At 30.8% G+C, this 18,238-nt stretch overlaps 5 protein-coding genes and 1 long non-coding RNA gene across 8 annotated transcripts; 3 read left to right on the top strand and 3 right to left on the bottom strand.

Moving 5' to 3' along the window:
* Positions 1-435: 435 nt before the first annotated feature.
* On the top strand, positions 436-3,112 carry LOC133320333 (mitochondrial amidoxime reducing component 2-like). The gene is made up of 8 exons (XM_061528417.1): positions 436-591; positions 996-1,221; positions 1,599-1,743; positions 1,820-1,914; positions 2,216-2,327; positions 2,408-2,613; positions 2,705-2,779; positions 2,901-3,112. Exons 1-8 carry the CDS (start codon positions 582-584, stop codon positions 3,028-3,030), a joined length of 999 nt encoding a protein of 332 aa, XP_061384401.1. The 5' UTR covers positions 436-581; the 3' UTR covers positions 3,031-3,112.
* Positions 3,060-9,758, bottom strand: LOC116773000 (DNA polymerase alpha subunit B). 2 transcript variants are annotated; one of them, XM_061528414.1, is made up of 12 exons: positions 9,606-9,758; positions 9,214-9,448; positions 8,982-9,027; positions 8,075-8,145; positions 6,602-6,772; positions 6,414-6,537; positions 6,212-6,336; positions 5,519-5,667; positions 4,609-4,843; positions 4,333-4,536; positions 3,754-3,937; positions 3,060-3,300 (listed from the first exon to the last, which is right to left on the bottom strand). In XM_061528414.1, exons 1-12 carry the CDS (start codon positions 9,679-9,681, stop codon positions 3,160-3,162), a joined length of 1,761 nt encoding a protein of 586 aa, XP_061384398.1. In that variant the 5' UTR covers positions 9,682-9,758; the 3' UTR covers positions 3,060-3,159. The 2 variants fall into 2 exon arrangements, with proteins under 2 accessions (XP_061384398.1, XP_061384400.1); XM_061528416.1 differs by lacking the exon at positions 9,606-9,758 and having other exon boundaries at positions 8,982-9,022; positions 9,214-9,352.
* Positions 9,759-10,386: 628 nt separating this feature from the next.
* LOC133320331 (uncharacterized) lies at positions 10,387-11,185 on the top strand. The gene is made up of 3 exons (XR_009753719.1): positions 10,387-10,650; positions 10,717-10,809; positions 11,143-11,185. It is a non-coding gene; the product is annotated as an uncharacterized LOC133320331 (long non-coding RNA).
* Positions 11,186-11,387: 202 nt separating this feature from the next.
* Positions 11,388-13,451, bottom strand: LOC116772904 (trafficking protein particle complex subunit 6B). 2 transcript variants are annotated; one of them, XM_032665212.2, is made up of 3 exons: positions 13,117-13,451; positions 12,769-13,032; positions 11,388-11,581 (listed from the first exon to the last, which is right to left on the bottom strand). In XM_032665212.2, the coding sequence occupies exons 1-3, from the start codon at positions 13,117-13,119 to the stop codon at positions 11,456-11,458; spliced, it is 393 nt and encodes a 130-aa protein (XP_032521103.1). In that variant the 5' UTR covers positions 13,120-13,451; the 3' UTR covers positions 11,388-11,455. The 2 variants fall into 2 exon arrangements, with proteins under 2 accessions (XP_032521103.1, XP_032521100.1); XM_032665209.2 differs by having other exon boundaries at positions 13,112-13,450.
* Positions 13,452-13,726: 275 nt separating this feature from the next.
* Positions 13,727-15,979, top strand: LOC116772902 (protein HEXIM1). Its single transcript, XM_032665207.2, has one exon. The coding sequence runs from the start codon at positions 13,917-13,919 to the stop codon at positions 14,922-14,924; it is 1,008 nt and encodes a 335-aa protein (XP_032521098.2). The 5' UTR covers positions 13,727-13,916; the 3' UTR covers positions 14,925-15,979.
* Positions 15,199-16,825, bottom strand: LOC116772903 (tRNA-specific adenosine deaminase 2). Its single transcript, XM_032665208.2, has 2 exons — positions 16,585-16,825; positions 15,199-16,513 (listed from the first exon to the last, which is right to left on the bottom strand). Exon 2 carries the CDS (start codon positions 16,506-16,508, stop codon positions 16,023-16,025), a length of 486 nt encoding a protein of 161 aa, XP_032521099.1. The 5' UTR covers positions 16,509-16,513; positions 16,585-16,825; the 3' UTR covers positions 15,199-16,022.
* Positions 16,826-18,238: the final 1,413 nt, after the last annotated feature.

The raw sequence follows: 18,238 nt of genomic DNA, 5'->3' as shown, positions 1-18,238 counted from the left end.
AAAAAGGTATGTACTTGTATTTAAAAACAAGCACAAACTGTAATTTACCTAGTCTTATTAGGTAAACATTTTAAACACATTTATTCAAAATGTATTCATATTTAGTATGTATTTGTAAAATACAAAAACTTCTTATTAGGCTTTTAGTCCCTTTTCCTTGCTTTTCGTTCTTATCTACATTTTTTTTTATTATTTCTTTTTGTTTGAAAAGTTTTTTTCTAAAAAGTTTTTTGCATTTCCATTTTAAATAGTAAGTACCTAATGAATGAATTGAAATGCAAATGAATTTTATATTTAAAAAAAATACTTAACCATTATTTCACATCTGCCATAGATTTAATAATTAACCCAACAATTTTACGAATATTATATAACAATTTGTTATCCGGAGATATATTTGTTCTCAAACATCTCGTGTGCGTCAAATCATTATCAAACCAGTACAGTCGGCCCCCGGCCCACATGCCGAGGAAGACGACTAGCAATAATACTATAATTAAGTGTTGGCAACACTAGCAAATGTTAACTTCACTCCTGTAGATTTACGTTTGATTTAGATTATAATTTATTTGTCGGCAGTCATGTCACAGGGTAAGCAAACTAGATACAAGATATTTTTTTGTTTCTTTAACAAGCGTTTTCTACACTGAATTTTATAATTTAATTGTCTCATATTGAAAGTAAAAAAATAAAGTAATACACATTACTTTAGTGTTGTTATCAGTTATTAATTACAATGTAAGACGGTTATCGCCTTAACTACCCATATTTCTTACGTACCTAATGCGTTTGTTAATAACTTGATGCATATTGTTTAGTTTAATTTTAATATTTAAAGTCATGTGTTTGTTTACATAACATTAATATTAATTTAAATAAATTAGCTTTAAATTTCAATGAATAGAAATAATATATTTTTCTTCTCCCCTATAAACTGTTATATATTAGAATAATTATGGATTTCTGCGATGTAATAATAATCGAGGTGTTTACAGGGTCGTATCTAAGTGCAGCGGTCGCTACAACAGGCGTCCTCGCTGGTGCATACTGTGCGTATCATCTTTATAATGAAGCTCAGAAACGTAAGCTACCAACAACATGGAAGGAAGTTGGCACTTTGAAGGATATTTATATATATCCTATAAAATCTTGCGGTCCGGTGCAAAAGGACAGAGCTGAATGCACTTTACTCGGTCTAAAGGACGGTTGGTTACGAGACAGGTGAGTTAAAATACATATTAGGTATATGTATAACAACTTTGGGCATTATTTACAGTAGAGTGACTTTAAAGATTAAGTTTTTTTATCAGGTATTGAAATAGGTAAACAAAAGGCATGATATGCACTATGATTTTACAAACAACGACGACAAATATGTACATTTAACTATAACAATATTTTTCTTATTCATTACACTTGTCCGCTAACAAAGAAATATTACGTAATTTTTGTTTTTATAATTGTAAGAAAAAAGTTATTGATCAAAGCACTAGTGATAAGTTTTGTTTTCTTGCGTATACAAATATTTTTATTTTAAAAATTACGGGTCTTGAAATCTTAGCCCGCTTAGTTATAATTATTGTAAATAAAACTTACAGAACTTTGATGGTAGTTGATAATAATTACAACTTCGTCACTGCAAGGGCATATCCAGAATTGCTATTGGTCCGTCCAACAATAAGAAATTCTGTCTTATCCTTACAACATAATGACATGGAAATACTTAACATGGATCTGTCAGAGGTATGTATCTTTGAAAGTACGTAATGTCAAACATATATAACGTTTTGAGGTTTTATTTCTATGTATTTTATTTAAGATAGTCTCTTTGCAAACCGCAAAAACTGCAACAGTGTGGGGTGTCCAAGTTCCTGTGTATGATTGCGGCTGGGAACCCAGCGAATGGTTTTCCAGGTACATTCATCTCAATTTTATAAGAATTTTACTTATTATTTCTATAAACCTCTTTAAAAAATTACGTCACACTATACTATTATCTTTGCAAATTAAACTCGGTACAAGTACGACTGCAGATCAAGACACTGTTTATAGATCGGTTATTGACAGTAACAAACGAATTCGGTGTTTAATAAAATCTATATTTTTATATACGATTGAATTTGCATTGACTATGTGTAACGTTAATTGCACTGTATCGTTAAAATAATGGGTAGATTTTTTAAAAACTTCTTCTAAAATAATTTAATATTTTTAGATTGTTACACAAATCTGCAGCCGACTTTAGATTGGTGCTGTATGCTTCGGATAAAAGCCGCAACTTGAGAAGCACTACCAACAAAATATACAAATTCACTAAGACGGATACGGCAAGGATATATTTAATCAAAATAAAGATTAAAATATTAAAAAATAATTTTAAAAATGTAAATTACCTGTTTACTTTTAGGGAGCGCTTCCTGACGAGGTACCGTTTAATTTGATCAACGAGGCCTCTATAGACGATCTTAATTCAAAATTGCAAGGAAAAAAAGTTTGCTACAAAAACTTCAGACCGAACTTCTTAATTACCGGCGCTAGGCCTTACGAAGAAGACGATTGGAAATATGTTAAAATCGGAGAAAACATCTTCGAAGTGATCAAGCCATGCACGAGGTAGTCTACTTTATAATTGTAGATTGCATTTAATTCTTAGTAGTTAGAAACTTTTTTTTTTTTATTAATATAAGTGATTAAACTACTCTAGATGTATCATGACGACCATCGATCCCGAAACAGGCGTTCGTGATTCAAATGCGGAACCTCTGGAAACGTTGAAGAAGTAAGAACTAATACAATTATTATTATTATTCTATAAATTTTGTACTATAAAAAATGCTCTAATTATTTAGCGTATTATTAGGTCTAAGCAGTTCTGACTTTTTTCAACTTGTGTTCCTTAGATACCGTCAATTAGAAAATCCTGACGCTAGACGCTCGGCCGGGGATTCCCCGCGTATGGGACTGCAAATGTCACTTCGCTCAGGCAACGACGGCATCGTCTCGATCGACGATCGTGTCTATGTAGCTTAATGTCTAGTATAATCTTATATAACAGAAAATAAATTAAAGAAGATGATTTTATTGTGTATGATCAAATAAATTTTGTTTTGTATTAGGATTTTTTAATAAACACAATAGCCTTTTATGTAATACGGTTCATTAAATGCGTACTATCTGTGCGGCTATGTTACTATTAGTTTTATTTTCTGACGGCGGACGAACTACGAGTCGTGCGAACGTCCCGCCGCCGGCACCTTTACTGAGATGCTCAGGGTTTATGACTATACAGCCGTTCACTTCCTGTAATAAAGAGTATCATGTCTATAATTATCTATAAAAATGTTGTATAATTAAAAATAAGTATGTATTTTTACTAATTAATGATCATCACAGCACATCGTGCTAAATTAATATAAATTATAATATATATTTTTTCAAATTCTAATAATATTTCTATACCTCTGGCACGTTCAAATTTAATTCATATTATATGTATATAACACGACTGAAAATTTCAATTCAGAAAATTCAGAGGGAAATTAAAGTGTTTTTATTATTTGACACATGATTACATACTATAGTGATTTACATCAAATGGTGAGATAAATTTTAGTCAGTCAATCGTCACTGTGATGTATGAGGTACGTTATTGAAAAGTTTCGTCAAAATCTTTTCAGTATATTTTGCGTGACAGGGCAAAAACATGTATAATGTCGAACTTTTTTTAATTTATAATATTAAAATACATTTTACCTTAACAAAGTATCTGAAGTTGGAGGGCACTACTAGTATGTGAGGAGTTGCGGGTAGTTGTGCGTGCGCCGCCCACAGCGACCCGTCAACCGCCAGCGAGCCGAGAGAGCCAGCCGTTGGATAATAGCACTGTTGCCGCAACACGTGCCCGGACAGACGAGATAACTTGTCGCCCACTGAACCACTGTGAATATAAAGAAAGACTGTTTGAAAAATATATCAATCATAATAAACGGCTTAAGAACAAACGAAGTTTTAAATTAAATTTAACAAAATACATCGTTCGAAACAGTCACAAAACCGGGATAAAGAAATAAATTATTAAAAAAATATCTTTATAGAAGGAACAATTTAAAAACGAGTTCTTTTATTCGGTTTTTTGGGTATATCGGGATCATTTTGTTATAAATAGGATTGATATGTTACATTAAATAAAATATCTCATGAAAATAAAGTGTAGCTTGGTATTTAGAAATTAATATGCCATAGTTTTTTGTTAACTTCAGTAATCGGGATAGGGTAAGAGGATTTTTTGACTCTTTTTGGCTGAATTTGCATGCAAACTATATTTTAACTTACTGTGATATTTCTTCTTGATTGATGCTCATAAGCACATCGTAACTGGTGATGCCAACTATATATCCATTGATGTTTAATGTGCTGGGATCTGGTAGAAATTGTATGTTGGGATATTTCTTTCGACTGCTATAGGGCGGCGTCGGGTAGATATTTACATGAAAAGCGTCCTTGTGACTTGACACTATGTAAATTTTTGTAAAAGGACTGTAAAATTAATAATCATTTTATGTTGTATATATATATTGTATATACATAATTTTATTAAGTAATATTTACCTCGTGTTGCCGATATCAGCTAGACTATCAATAAGTTTGTCGAAGAAAGATTTATATGTTTCAGCCATAGAGTTATCTTTGACTTTCTCGTGCTCACAGTCCACGAATGGTCCCGTCATTATGACTACGTGTGGTTTGTGAGTGTTCAAATACGCTATGAAGTCCTTCAACGGCTCGTACGACATGTTATTAGACGTGGTGTACGGGCCGGCCGCTACAACCATTGACAATGTACCTGTAATTTATTGTAAAACATAATTTTGGGAAACTTAATGTTTCGAACAAATTATTAATCGTCAGGACTCATATTATTAAATTTACGGCATTTAAATTTCAAACTATTATCGAATATACGAGAAACGCTTCATTCGTCAATATTTTAGTAGTATAATTGGACTGCCTTATATAAGATTAAAAGGAGCCAAATAGTATGTTTACACTACATATGGAGCGTTAATAGTTCTTCATTCATAAATTTACACAATCTATAGCGCAATCATAGGTCGTTGAATGAGAAACGAGAAACGCTTCGTATGTAGTGTGACGATGCAAGCTTGGACTAAGCATACTGTAATCGAGGACTTAATTTTTGGCTTGTCCCTTTTTCGGTACTTCTATCGACGATTGTTATTTATTACTTCTCACTAAGGAATTTTTAATATTATATTTTACAATTATTTATAACTTTAATTTGGGTCCATCCATCAGATTTTCTTAATATATGTTTGAATTTAGAATGTCCTTAACCCATATACGTGAATCAGCGAGTTTGAAAGAAAAACATAACATTATCGAGGACGAAACGCGTTAATTGATATATTTTTTTAAATATTTAACGTAACTAAGGAATCTTAAAAAGCACATCCGCAAATATAGTTTATTTAAATATATGTTAGAAATTATGAAATACCTTTTAGCGTGTTCGTGATATCTGATGTTGGATCCGGCACAGGGCGGGCCGCGTCGCAGAACAACTCCCGAGCCACAAACTTGTTGCCGCGTGGATTTATACCACGCACCACCACCACCTGGCCCGGGAACAGAGAATACTGCTGCACGCTGGGAATGTGGGACATTTTAGTTACAAAAACAAATTAGTTCCTGTCTATTACAAACCTAATGGAATATTTAACGGGATTTGAGCAAACGCTTACGTTTAAACGTATGTTATGCGAATATATGTATAGGTTGTTCTTTCGTGCAGAAAATACTCGACTCATTTTGATGAAAATTTACAGTAATGTTGCCTAGACGTCATAATAAGACTTGGCTATAATTAATTAATCAAAAAAAACTTTTTCTCTCCCGTAAAATCACATTTGTATTTTGCAAGTCACTCCACCCGAGAACCGAACTAAATGATTTCATTCATTTGGTTTTCGGGTATTTATACATTGTATAGAATATTTTTACATACTATTCCCTATATTTTTAATACTGTATGTATATATATACGTTCAAACAAATATTCTAACTATTCTGGAACTTACGTTTGTAAGTACCACACCAGTCTATACAACCTAATTGGGGTGGGTTTAAGAAACATAGTGATTTTCTTTAAAATTATTAGTTCTATCATCACAAATTATAAGGAATATCTTACCTGTCCAAATCTAGAGGGACGGTCTGGCTCAGTGAATCCTCCCATGTGCCTTGTAAGATTACACTTTTCGAGTTTAGTCTAGCATCTGCGTCGCATTCAATACGACCAGCTACCAAAACTTCGGTCTGTTAAGCAAAACCAGGTATACATGACATATTTAAAAAAAATACAGATTTATTTATTATTATTGTTTCTTAATCACCTGTGTTTTATGCCTCACCGAGACCGTCTCGGAAAACCCGTTCTTCTTCATGATACATTGTGATATATATCGGATGTGGTTATCAAATACACTCGCTTTTTCATGCAGCAGTTCAAAGCCGTACCTTAAAAACCCATACAGATATAATTCATGTCCAATAAATCGTACTACTTCAAGCCGATGCTCACTTCGCTTTGTTGTATAGTTCGCCGTCGTCGTTGGGGACTTGTACAATATTTAGTTCGAGTAAATTATCCAAGGCCGTTGTATTCGTGATCACTTCCACCAGCTTATCTTCACCGAATGAATGCACCACTGTCCCTTGGTTCGTTCTCGATGTGTATTTAACGGAGTGCTCTCTAGAACAATTTGTGTTGCATTAGTGTTCATTGTTTCAAACATCACAGCGGATCAATGAGAACTAAGACATTCAGTTCAAACACAACATCGTAAGGGATGTTATGTAAATGAAATTATATTATTTCTATTCGCCAGTCTACACTTGCTTACGAATATCCCATTAAAACGTAATTTTATTACGAATACAGCATTATTTCTCATTATTTTATAGCACCATTATGTAAATGTTATAACTAGTGTGTTAAACTACATCTAGATTTAAAAATTATAACATTATTTTTTATTAGGAATATAATATATTAAAACATGATTCAACTCATTTCGTTTCTCACAAATCAAAACTTTTTATTTGCGATAATTTTGTTTGATTTTGTTTTTACTTCAAACTATTAGTAATGGAGGTTACAAACTTTAGTATTAAGAAACAAATGTAACGTTGCCATTAGACCATCTATTCTAATCTCTTTTATATCAAATTACGGTTAAGGATTTAAATTTCACTGTTATTTTTTTTATTTCAAACATAATGTCTCTTGTCTAGAACATAAACAATGTTTATTTTTAATTAAATTCCCAAGTAATAGTGACTAAAATATGCATATATGTACATAAAGGCTCGTCTTTATAAGCCGACGATTTGTATTATTTCCAACTAATGAATAGAGAACCTTGAAAGTGACTTGTAATTGTAAACTCTTTTCTAAATGTATCCAACGTAGAATTAATATATTTATTTTTGACAATGTTGCCACTTCGAATAATAATTTTAAACATGTTTCTTAAAATTCTTAAAAGTTATACTCGTAAATATAATATAACAAATTTAGTAACCTTAACGTATCTTTTACTTATTTTCAAATGTATTTAACAATAATTTATTTTCAAATGTAGTTAGTGTATATAATTTGTTTTATGATATAATGAATAAATATTTTAATGCATCTAAAAGATAAATGGGTTAACTTATTGTATGTCAAATGTTTATAGTACATGAGCAAATCAAAAATTATATTTCTTGTATAAATCACATTTAAAATAACGATTTTTATTTTTATTTTTTATTAATTAGTGTTAATTTTATTTTACGCTTCAAAGCATAGCATCTTTCAACCAATCACTGACAAAAACTACTTCATGGGGTTTGTTATAAAATATATAAATTAAAAAAATGACAATAATTTACCTTTTAGACATCACAGTTTAAATTAGCTTAGACTGATCAATGTGTCATGTGATTTTTTTTTATCAAATAGATGAAAAACAATTTTCTGATATACACATTTTTTTATTGTTACACTTACACTTTCGGTGAATATGTAGCAGGATGGAGCTCATTCTGTTTCGGCCCTGTCTCACATTCTATTTTAATTCTCTGAAAAATTATGTAAACCATTATTACTGATATAAAATATTCATTAAGCAACTTGTTCATTAAAATCTTTTATTTAGCATTTTACATAACATCAATCATTCAGTAACTTGACAGCAAACAAGGTTATAAGTAGAGTGGTAATAAAATTATATAATTCTTGCTTACTAACATACTACAATTTGTCATTACAATATCCAATATTATTTTCAATATATATATGTATAAAGAATTTACACAACACATTTTCAGTAATAAAATAATTCTGATATTTCTGATGATTGAGTTGATGGCTGCAGACGAGTATGGATCTAGTCATGATATTCTTTGTACATGAACCAGAAGCAAACTCGCCCACAAATATCATCAAGTCAATGTTATAAGTGAAGAGACTCACATAACAAAACGAGCACTGCAACTTTATATACACTCACAACATAAACCAAACATCCTTTTCAAATAATGATAAGGGAATTCGCATAAAGAACGTCTATTGGTATAATAAAAAACACAAATAAGATAATAGATCATTATACACATACTTAACTATTTGTCTTCTTCGTTTTAGTAGATTTTCTACCAGCAATCAATGAGTGTAGATCTAGTCACAGAAATGCACTGCGCCACTAGATTCATACCCATTAAATGCCAGTAGAATACTGTGCCACGAAGGTTTCTTTTTATGTTTCCATCAATTCGTATCAACATTTCACATATACAAGAGCTAGTAATCCACTAACAAAGCATTCAACTTCACACTTGACAAATGATGACCATTTATTCATGTTACAAAATAGGATAAAAGTAAGAAATACATTAATTACATTTTGAATACATACCTTTGGTGTAGTTGTCATGTAATTAGACAGAACTTCATTTTCTGACCTAATAGTTAAGGCACTATTAATTAATTATACTATCTACAGGAAACATGAAAACAAAAAACAATTTCAACATGCATTCATTAAAAGTACGAAATCTCATGAAATGGATTTAAAATATTATAAGGACAAAAGAACGCTTCCGCAAAATTAAAAATAAACACGTGGAATAAATAATTAAAAAGGATACTGTTTAGCAACAGGCGCTCCGTAAACAGTCAAACTTCTGCCGGTACTTGAATGTGTAACTTCATTAGCGACAGCGGTGAGTCGACTCGCAGACCGTTTGGAAAATTCCCTCTTCTCAAGTAATTCTAAGTTATCTAAAGTCGGCGAAGCACCGTTTAAAGTAGTCAAACTAAACGCCATCCATTGTTCGATGAAAGTTTCAGCGTCTACATCGTATTCTGTGCATATACTCACACCTTAAAAGACATGAATAACAGAACAACCTTGAACATTAATTTTTTCAGCCTAAAGCTTTTAACTAAACATCATCAAAAGTTTTCAAACTATAGTTGAAGTAAGGAAGGGAGCGAAGGTGGGTGGAATAAACTTTTGAAAGACATATCGGCTACTCACATTTTGATAAAACTTCTTTTGATACTTCTATTCCTAAAAATTTAAATTGCTCGGTCACCAATTCTTCGGTAGCCATTTTCTGTGAAATTGAAAGAGCGGAGCGAATGAAGGAAGCACGAAGCAAAAGAGCGCCAATCAAAAAGTATTAATGCGTCAGAAAGTTTTAAACATAGACTAAATTAATAACTTGTAATAGTTTATGGTTAGAGGAATAAACATTATGACAATGTGTCAATTACCCCTTCAGACTCAGACACCATTAGATATTTTAAGTAAAATATTTCTATTATAGAAATTTACCGCAATTTTATAAAGTTACATGAAATATTTAGAAATTAATCTTTTGAAAACCCTTAAATACTGATCGATTTTTTAGACATTGATTTTTAGACATTCATCTGTTTGAATTATATTTTAGAAAAAAAAGGAACAGCCTGGCCGTTTTTATAAAATTAAACAAACTATCTGACTTCAAATTAAGCCTATTCCCTTTCTAACCTACATAAATTTATTTATTTAGCGATATTAAAAAGAAGCATAAAATATCCATTACCAGTCCACAGGTGGTTAGTTATGTTTCATGTTTTAAAAGTAAGTATATTTGAAAACATTCTGTCGTTCCTAAATATATATATTTTTAAATATTTTTAACTGAACTTAAATAAAATGTTAAAATCGAAAAAGCATAACAGTAAAGCCAGTAGGGCCAAGTAACCAGTCAAATTTAAATCTTATGTTGTTGAAATTCTGATAGAAAACAATATTGTCACCGCAACCTCATCATCAAGGTCTTATACATCAAGGGAGAAGTGTCGGAGTTAGATTTTTATTTCATAATCATTGAATATATAAAAATGATAATAATTTAATATACTTTCACAACTTTTCGGAATTTGAGCCTTTTTATGTTTTCTATAAGCTTGATTTTGACATTACGGTCGGAAATAATTCCTTCCTGCTTGAAATTAACTCCTACAACGGTTTTCTTTATAAGTACAAAGGCTTTGAGCATCTGTTAGTGCAATATCCTCCAAAAAAATATATAGTTCGTATCGTTTTATTTTGATGATCATCGTTTAGTATGTCTTTAGAAAATTATTATAAATTTCAGGTTTTGCGTCATGCTCGCGGTATATCAACAGGGATTATTTATAATCAAACACCGTCTTTGGTGAAACTAAAGAAACACCAAGCAGACTTTCAAGTAACATATAATTGAATTTTCTGAAACGATTTATCATTACTATCCTTAACTTTACTTTCTAATTTTATTTTGATTTTAAACAATGACTAGATTTTTCCCAAATTATGTTGAGATTAAAAAAAATATAATTAAAACAATGTTGTTAGATGTATGCCAGTATGAAACTTGCAGAAAAAACTTCTTTCCGAAACATCGCATTATTTTTAAAAGTATAATCAATATAGGTTTTCTGACATTTGTCTCGAAACCTAAGATTTATGAAAAAAAAAAAATTTCACCTTTGAGTTTATTGTATTTTGTTTACCGTACATTCTGATAAAATATTTGTGACAGTGTGAAGATGGCAATCCAGTTTGGTTGAAAAAAGGATTTCGGGATCGTCTACTTTACTGCACAACTTGTGTTTTATGCGCCACTGGTTTACTTATGAACTTAATATTTATTTATGATAATGCAAAACCTCAATCATGGAAAAAAAGCACATGTTAATTAAATCCTAATAGTAAAATTGTTTTATAATATTTTTCTATCTATTGTGTAGTAATGTAACATTTGGGTAGATTATAAATAAAAGTCAGTTTCAACAGATAATATTATGTTTCATTTTACATGTTTTAATAATTTACTTATATTCTCCTATTTTACATTACGATCTCTGAACATGAATGTGAAATTTACAGGAAGGCATTGTCTGCACTTCTGCTGTGACTATACTGTTGATACACAAATTAGCCAGACCACCTCTGATAAGACCACAAGTGTAGGCTACGTACTGAAAAAAAAATTGTCACAGTTATTAACATTCAATGACAAAAATTATTCAATGACGATTTTAATCTAGCCAACCCACACCACATGGTACTTTAGATTGCACATTCCACAATATTGCTTATCGTAAAACACGGCCATATCATTTTAATTGTTTTATTGTTCTTGAAAAATGTTTTGAATTTTCAACTTTATTTTCAACATTTTCAGTAATTTGAACATAAATCAGTTTAAATTTTTACAAACAATGTTTTCTTTTGCTATGTTTAATTGAGCTCTAGCCCAGAGCAACTTACCCAAGCAATATTATGCCCAAAGTATTTTGCTCTAGATATTACAGTAGTAGACTTGTCTTGTAAGATGTTTACAACTTTATTGTTAAGATCGTATATTAATTCTATAATTGTTGTTGAAACTAAACTTCTGGAATAAATTTTGTAGTTTATAAGTGGCAGTCATAGTTAAATAGTTCATTATATGATTAGAAGTCATATTAAACAACTCGGAACCCATAATTAACTAATATAACTAAATAATACTGATTGAATATTTTCTCACTCTGTCATTGTGTGCCTTGTGGTGTGAATTGCAATTTTTCCATGGTATGACACCCTTTGATGCTTTTTTTAATTAATATCAAGGGTTGTAAATTGACATGGAGTAGCAAAATTTTTATCATATATAAACACGGAGCGAGAGATTTTAATGTATTCATAAACATGGAGACCATCTGTTTTCCTAAACACCAATTATCATTTTTGTGCCTTTCATTCATGAGAAATTGTGTAAAAAAAATTGACATTTATGTGATCATTTTCATTACATTTTTAATGAAGATCTTAGCTGGACTCAGAAACTTTCCAATTTTATTTTTTTTGCATCATTTAATGAATGCAATGAATTACTGAAGTAATGCCCTCCACATTATTTTAAATGCTATGTAACTTTTTTCCAGTATTTTTATTTCTGTACAGATATACTAATGATAAAAAAAATCACAATAGGTCTATTATATAATACACCAAGTGAATCAGTTCAAATGTTTCCATTTTTTTAAATCCTTTTAAATTATTCAAAACACAACATTTATATTTGTCTATTTCAATGAAAGGAGCAATTTGTTTCTTAACTGTGTTGAGACATACTAGGGTATAATATTTATTAAATAAATAAATAAAAAAATCAACCAACCCTAGGTGCATATTCCAAGTACTGTTGGCCGCTAGAAAAGTTTATAAGAAATCTGAATGCATTATCTTGAAGAACATATACCCCTTGGTGGTTTGTTCTGAGATTATCAATCTGTTTCTTATAAATACACGTCCAGAAATCGGTACATATAAACTTCATTGTGTCTAACTCATCCTTAAATCTTGGCCATTCTCTAGTCAGCCTTTCCATAATTTTGTAACCAGCCGCAAAACCAATATACTCCACGACGGATAAATCGACCTCCTGCGATTTGTTACATATTGTATTAATATCATTATGTCAATCTTTCGTAATTATAATGAGCAAAGAAAATAATACTCACCTTACCATTGCTACTTTTATTCTGCTCTAGAGAGTAGTTAATTATTTCTGAATGTAATAATTCAAAAACAATATCATCAGCCATTTGTAATTATTCTAAAGTATGTCTCAGATAAATATAAAGTTTAACTATATTTATAATATTATGAACTATCTTCGTACATAGAACTTGTTTTCTGAAATTAAATATACATTGCACTGTTTGAATTCACTGTTTTTTCTCCTAAGAACAACAATATTTTAAAATTGCATAAGTAAAGCACTTATGCCAACTGAATCCTAAGCACTATATCAATAACTTAATGTTTATTATGATATCCAACTCATACTAATGATTAACGAATAAAGCACGGAGAGTTTATTGCTAATTGACACATAGTCATAGACATAGTTAAAGATTGGACCGTTTAAATTTATTGTACTTTTTTATTAAATTTATATAAAGGATTTCAAAAATAAATTATAACATACTTTTATAAATTTTAAAATTGAGGGAGTTAATCACTATGAAGGTAAAAAATTGAATAATCTGTATTCTACGTTTCTGGCTCTTTCTACTCTGTGTTCATCCCACCCCATTGAAAACTTATACCTACCTAGTAACCTACCTATTCTGTATAGGTACTGTGTGCTTATTATAATCGGAATCAACATGGCGAAACTAGGTCTTTTATATCGGGTACAGATTTCAGTGAATATACTTGATTACTTATTACTAACTCTCTGCGGATGGTAAATTATTCTTTAAATAAGTGATTGTGTGAATCTATAATAAATATTAGTGTGGTCTATCAAAACACTTAAAAATGGATATAATAAACAACATATCTGACAAAGATGGCGATTCTACTCGAGCTCTTGTTTTAGTAGAGGCTCCATCTATCTTGGAAGTTCCGAAACACAATTTTGAAGGAAATCTTAAGAAAAAGAGACGACGCGGGAAGACTAAACGTAAAATATCTAAACCTTTCTCCAAAATGTCTTGGCAAGAGAGAAGAAAAGTTGATAACACTAAAAGAAATAATAGATTCAGAAAAATCGTACTAACTAAAACTCAAGCTCCTTTTAATAATAACCAATTCCTAATGGAAATTCATAAACCTGAGCCAGAAAATAATTTTCTACTATACAGGACGCCTTCTGCTCGAACTCGGGATTCAAGTTTCAGCATTGATTCCGAAGATAATTATTTCCATTCTCTACCAGAAGACGAGGAAGAATATTTGACAAAAGAATTTTCAAGTGTTTATGAGGATGCCCAATGTGAAAGATTGTCTAATATGTCTAAAAATGAACTCATACAAGAATATCTATTGTTAGAGGCTAAATACGATAATCTTGTAAAAAGAAATGAACGTTTTAAAATGAAAGATAGTGAAGACGAACAGGACACCACAGTTACTGACAAAGAAGTTACCACAGATAAGGACAGCATGTTGACTGACAGAGACACTTCAGGAGCATCTGCCGCTTCAGGATCCATAGACGAACCTTCGATGATAGATATATTACAGCAGTTGAAGGAACAATCAGCACAGATTCATGAACTTCAAATGGCCAATGAAAAATTGTTGCTTGAAAATAAAAATTTAAGACAAAGAAATCAAGGCTCCAGTGAAGATTCAGAGAGCGACAGCTCATCTACATCTGACACATGCAGCAGTTCAAGTTGCACTTCCACACCCGAACATCAGCCAGAAGTAATGCAAAATGGAAATATAGAGAATCAAATTCTCGTCAATGGCAACCATGATTCTGTTACCAGCCCTCAATCTACACCTTTGGTCAATGGATTCCACAGTCCACATGAATAAATCTTACTTCTAAGTGGTATATACTTCATACATTTCTTATAAGTTTTAAAACAGTGACTTTGTATAGGGTTCTTGCCTTGTTTTGAGTCTATATTTCTTTTACCATATATTAATTTTAAGACTGTAAGAATGTAATTGTGAGATCTCATAGGCTTAGTGGTGTTCTGTGATGTCCAACGGATATTATTGTAATAAAGTGATGTTATAAAAAGGGTCGCCTTGTGATAGTTTGGGAATGCAAGAAATTGTTGATATAGTATGCAAGGTCATGTGATATTTTTCAATTATATATGTTGTAAAAAATGTGTTCTTTATTATCAAAACAATATTAAATTATTTTAACATAGATTTTGGGGAATATAAACAAACAACTTTATTGGAAATAATTTTGCGCATATCCATAGAATGGATCTCACTTTTATGTTTTACAGTGTATAAGATACATAGTAATATCGATAGTAGACTTAAGACTAATATATTATAAAATTTTAGTTAAAAAGTTTATTTGAAACTGTTATTTGTAGTGATTATTATTATTTAAATAGATGAACCAAATTGTGTCAAGTAGAATATAAGGTAGATAGGATTATGCTGATAAGGAATTTATTTTTAATATCGGTTCCCATGAAATATAACAATGGTAATGATTTAACATATCACAATCAGTTTCTGTTCACACAAATGTTTTGCACAACATACTTACTTAATTTAATTTTTTAATTCATTATATGTGTTATAGATTACAACTTACTTTACGATTTCAACTTATAATGTAAAATAGCAATATAGTTAAGATATATCTGTAGAAATGTGATTAAAATGTAATAATATAATGCAATTATTGTATTAACATTAAAAGGTGCATAGCCATGAGGTCATTGGCCTATTTAGGTTTTGTACATAGTTGTATTGCGCTCTTATCATTTCATAATATTACAATAGGAATAGGAAACACATTTTCATTTTCTTAGTCACCAATTTACCCTGTGACATGATTAATGACAAATAGCTATCATTGCATAATCCTAAAGATAAAATTATACAATTCTTTATCATTTGAATATCTTTTATTTATTATCTTGATATCCATAGACAAAATTATTTATTTTTCTTAGCTTTAGAATCTGGTGCATTTGGATTAGCGCCTTTGTAAAATTGTTTTAATAAACCCATAGCCTCGTCAGCTAAGACATTTCCTGTTAATTTATATCCTCTGTCATAAAATGTATTAACATCTAACACTGTTTTCCCTCCGAATCTATCATTAGCACAGCCATATATGACTTCTTTAATATTTAAATTATTTAATGCAGCTGCACACATTATACATGGCTCAACTGTAACATAAACAACAATATTTTCAAAATAAGTAACATAGTTAATCTGATTATCCTTACAATACTCTAATATTTTATCAATGCAATTTATTTCTGCATGTCTAGTAGGATTATGTGTAATATTTACACTGTTTCTGGACTCTGCTACAATGTTTCCATTAAGGGTGAATACACATCCGACCGGCACCTCCTGTGCAGCTAAAGCTTCGGAGGCGAGAACTAAGGCCCTTTTCATGAAATTATCCATTTGTTCTGTTGTAATTTAGTGATAATATGTACATTTATTGAGATTGTGTACGTTTTATTTAATTAACACTACTTACCTAAAAAGGATAATAATTTAAATCATTACTCATTACTTCTAATTATACACACTAAATGTTTCAATTTAGTGTTGTTATTCTTAGTTCTAAAATAGTTAATAGATAATGGAAATAGGTTATAATTCAATATGTTACACCGACGTACTAGTCACCATTGACATTTAGTAACCGGCAGATAAAACTGCGTTCGAGAAAATATTTTTTTTATGTGAAATGTATCGACAATTTTTAATTTTAAGTCAACCCTAATGTTTGACAAAAGTTAGTACATGAAGTGTCATAGATTTATGACACCACGACGTACGTAAAACTTTTGTTTCGTATCATCACTGATACATTTAACAAATATTGCGACACGGCTACGTGAATGAATAAGCCTATTAATTATTCACGATCGGTTGATATAATTACAATTTATTTTAATTTTAAGGTCCGGCGTCTTAGAGGCGCCCTTGGGAGGGGCGCATTTCCCGTCGGGCCCGAATTAAGATGGGTTGGACCCTTCGGGCCCGAATTAAGATGGGTTGGACCCTTCGGGCCCGAATTAAGATGGGTTGGACCCTTCGGGCCACCCACCCCTCCCGGTGACGCTGCAACAGCCATTAGGACTAACAGCAATAGAAAAACAAAACAAAATTGTAAGGGCAGTGTTCACTCGGACACGGGGTTGGACGTACACTCGCAAATCCACGTGGCTCAAATTCATAACTGCTATTCTATAATAGTAAATTACTTTCGTGGTGTTAATCGAATAATAACAAATGAAATAAAATTATTCCAAAGTGGTTGTGAAGTTTTAGTAATCCGATTGCAATATGATTGGTTTGAAAAGACCCTAATGGGTTCGGTGATCCGACATATATAATATTAAAAAATAAGTGTCAAAAATATTGGATGCTATTTAATTTCTCTATTATCGAGTTTAAGCAGGCAACATTTTCTACTATCTATATGATAAGAACTTTTTAATATACAAGTACATAGTTATCATACTTACTAACATTCACATTCCATTCATTTCTGTTCTTGTATATTAATCAATAGTAGATTTTTTGAAAACAATCTTCTTATTTTAGTCGTTGGATTGTTTTTCTTATAACTAGGGATATAATTGTAAAAAGTAGCAGTAAATACTAATAAATAAAATACATTTAAATATATTTTTAATGTTTCTATTTCTTGTTTATATTTATTCTCAGCGTATATATTATCAAGTCTTGAATGTAGCGTGAATGATTATTTTGCATAATATATATAGTTACTGTAACGGTAAAATAAAACCTAGTGAAATTGAAATTCCTATATTAAGGTTACTCTTTATTCGTTCTATCCCATAATTCCTATTTTGATGAACCAAAGAAAATGTTTTTTACATTTGTAAGCCAAATTTTGATACTCTTATTATAGGTTTATTCAAAGACGTATTCGTGGAATTCAGCAATTTTACTACCAGAGAATCTGCCTACACAGCATCAGTCTTCTCGTTAACGGTACTGAAAGTATATCTTTAATAGCCCCTTTTTCCTTACAAAATCGTAGTAAGTGGAGGTAACATGATCCTGGTCTCTACATATTTGACTCTCTGACTTTTAAAACTGACAATGGCACAACTTATAACTTTATGTGTAATGGATATTTCAGACTAAGATATTTT

The sequence above is a fragment of the Danaus plexippus genome (assembly GCF_018135715.1).
Source record: "Danaus plexippus chromosome 18 unlocalized genomic scaffold, MEX_DaPlex mxdp_20, whole genome shotgun sequence".
Taxonomy (NCBI): domain Eukaryota; kingdom Metazoa; phylum Arthropoda; class Insecta; order Lepidoptera; family Nymphalidae; genus Danaus; species Danaus plexippus.
The sequence above is the reverse complement of the archived record's forward strand: the minus strand, read 5'-3'. Positions and strand labels throughout refer to the sequence as shown.

Bases quoted from the DNA above. Each gene is read 5' to 3' on its own strand.
- LOC133320333 (XM_061528417.1), top strand. The intron at 1,744-1,819 runs GTATGTATCTTT...ATTTTATTTAAG, and splicing joins TTAACATGGATCTGTCAGAG to ATAGTCTCTTTGCAAACCGC. The intron at 1,915-2,215 runs GTACATTCATCT...TAATATTTTTAG, and splicing joins CCCAGCGAATGGTTTTCCAG to ATTGTTACACAAATCTGCAG.
- LOC116773000 (XM_061528414.1), bottom strand. From the start codon at position 9,681: ATGGCTACCGAAGAATTGGTGACCGAGCAATTTAAATTTTTAGGAATA. The intron at 6,337-6,413 runs GTGATTAAGAAA...TTTGCTTAACAG, and splicing joins CGGTGAGGCATAAAACACAG to ACCGAAGTTTTGGTAGCTGG. The intron at 5,668-6,211 runs GTAAGATATTCC...CCACATTCCCAG, and splicing joins GTCCCTCTAGATTTGGACAG to CGTGCAGCAGTATTCTCTGT.
- LOC116772904 (XM_032665209.2), bottom strand. From the start codon at position 13,195: ATGGCTGATGATATTGTTTTTGAATTATTACATTCAGAAATAATTAAC. The intron at 13,033-13,111 runs GTGAGTATTATT...AACAAATCGCAG, and splicing joins ATAAAAGTAGCAATGGTAAG to GAGGTCGATTTATCCGTCGT. The intron at 11,582-12,768 runs GTTGGTTGATTT...TTTTTTTTTCAG, and splicing joins ACTTGGAATATGCACCTAGG to TACGTAGCCTACACTTGTGG.
- LOC116772902 (XM_032665207.2), top strand. From the start codon at position 13,917: ATGGATATAATAAACAACATATCTGACAAAGATGGCGATTCTACTCGA.
- LOC116772903 (XM_032665208.2), bottom strand. From the start codon at position 16,508: ATGGATAATTTCATGAAAAGGGCCTTAGTTCTCGCCTCCGAAGCTTTA.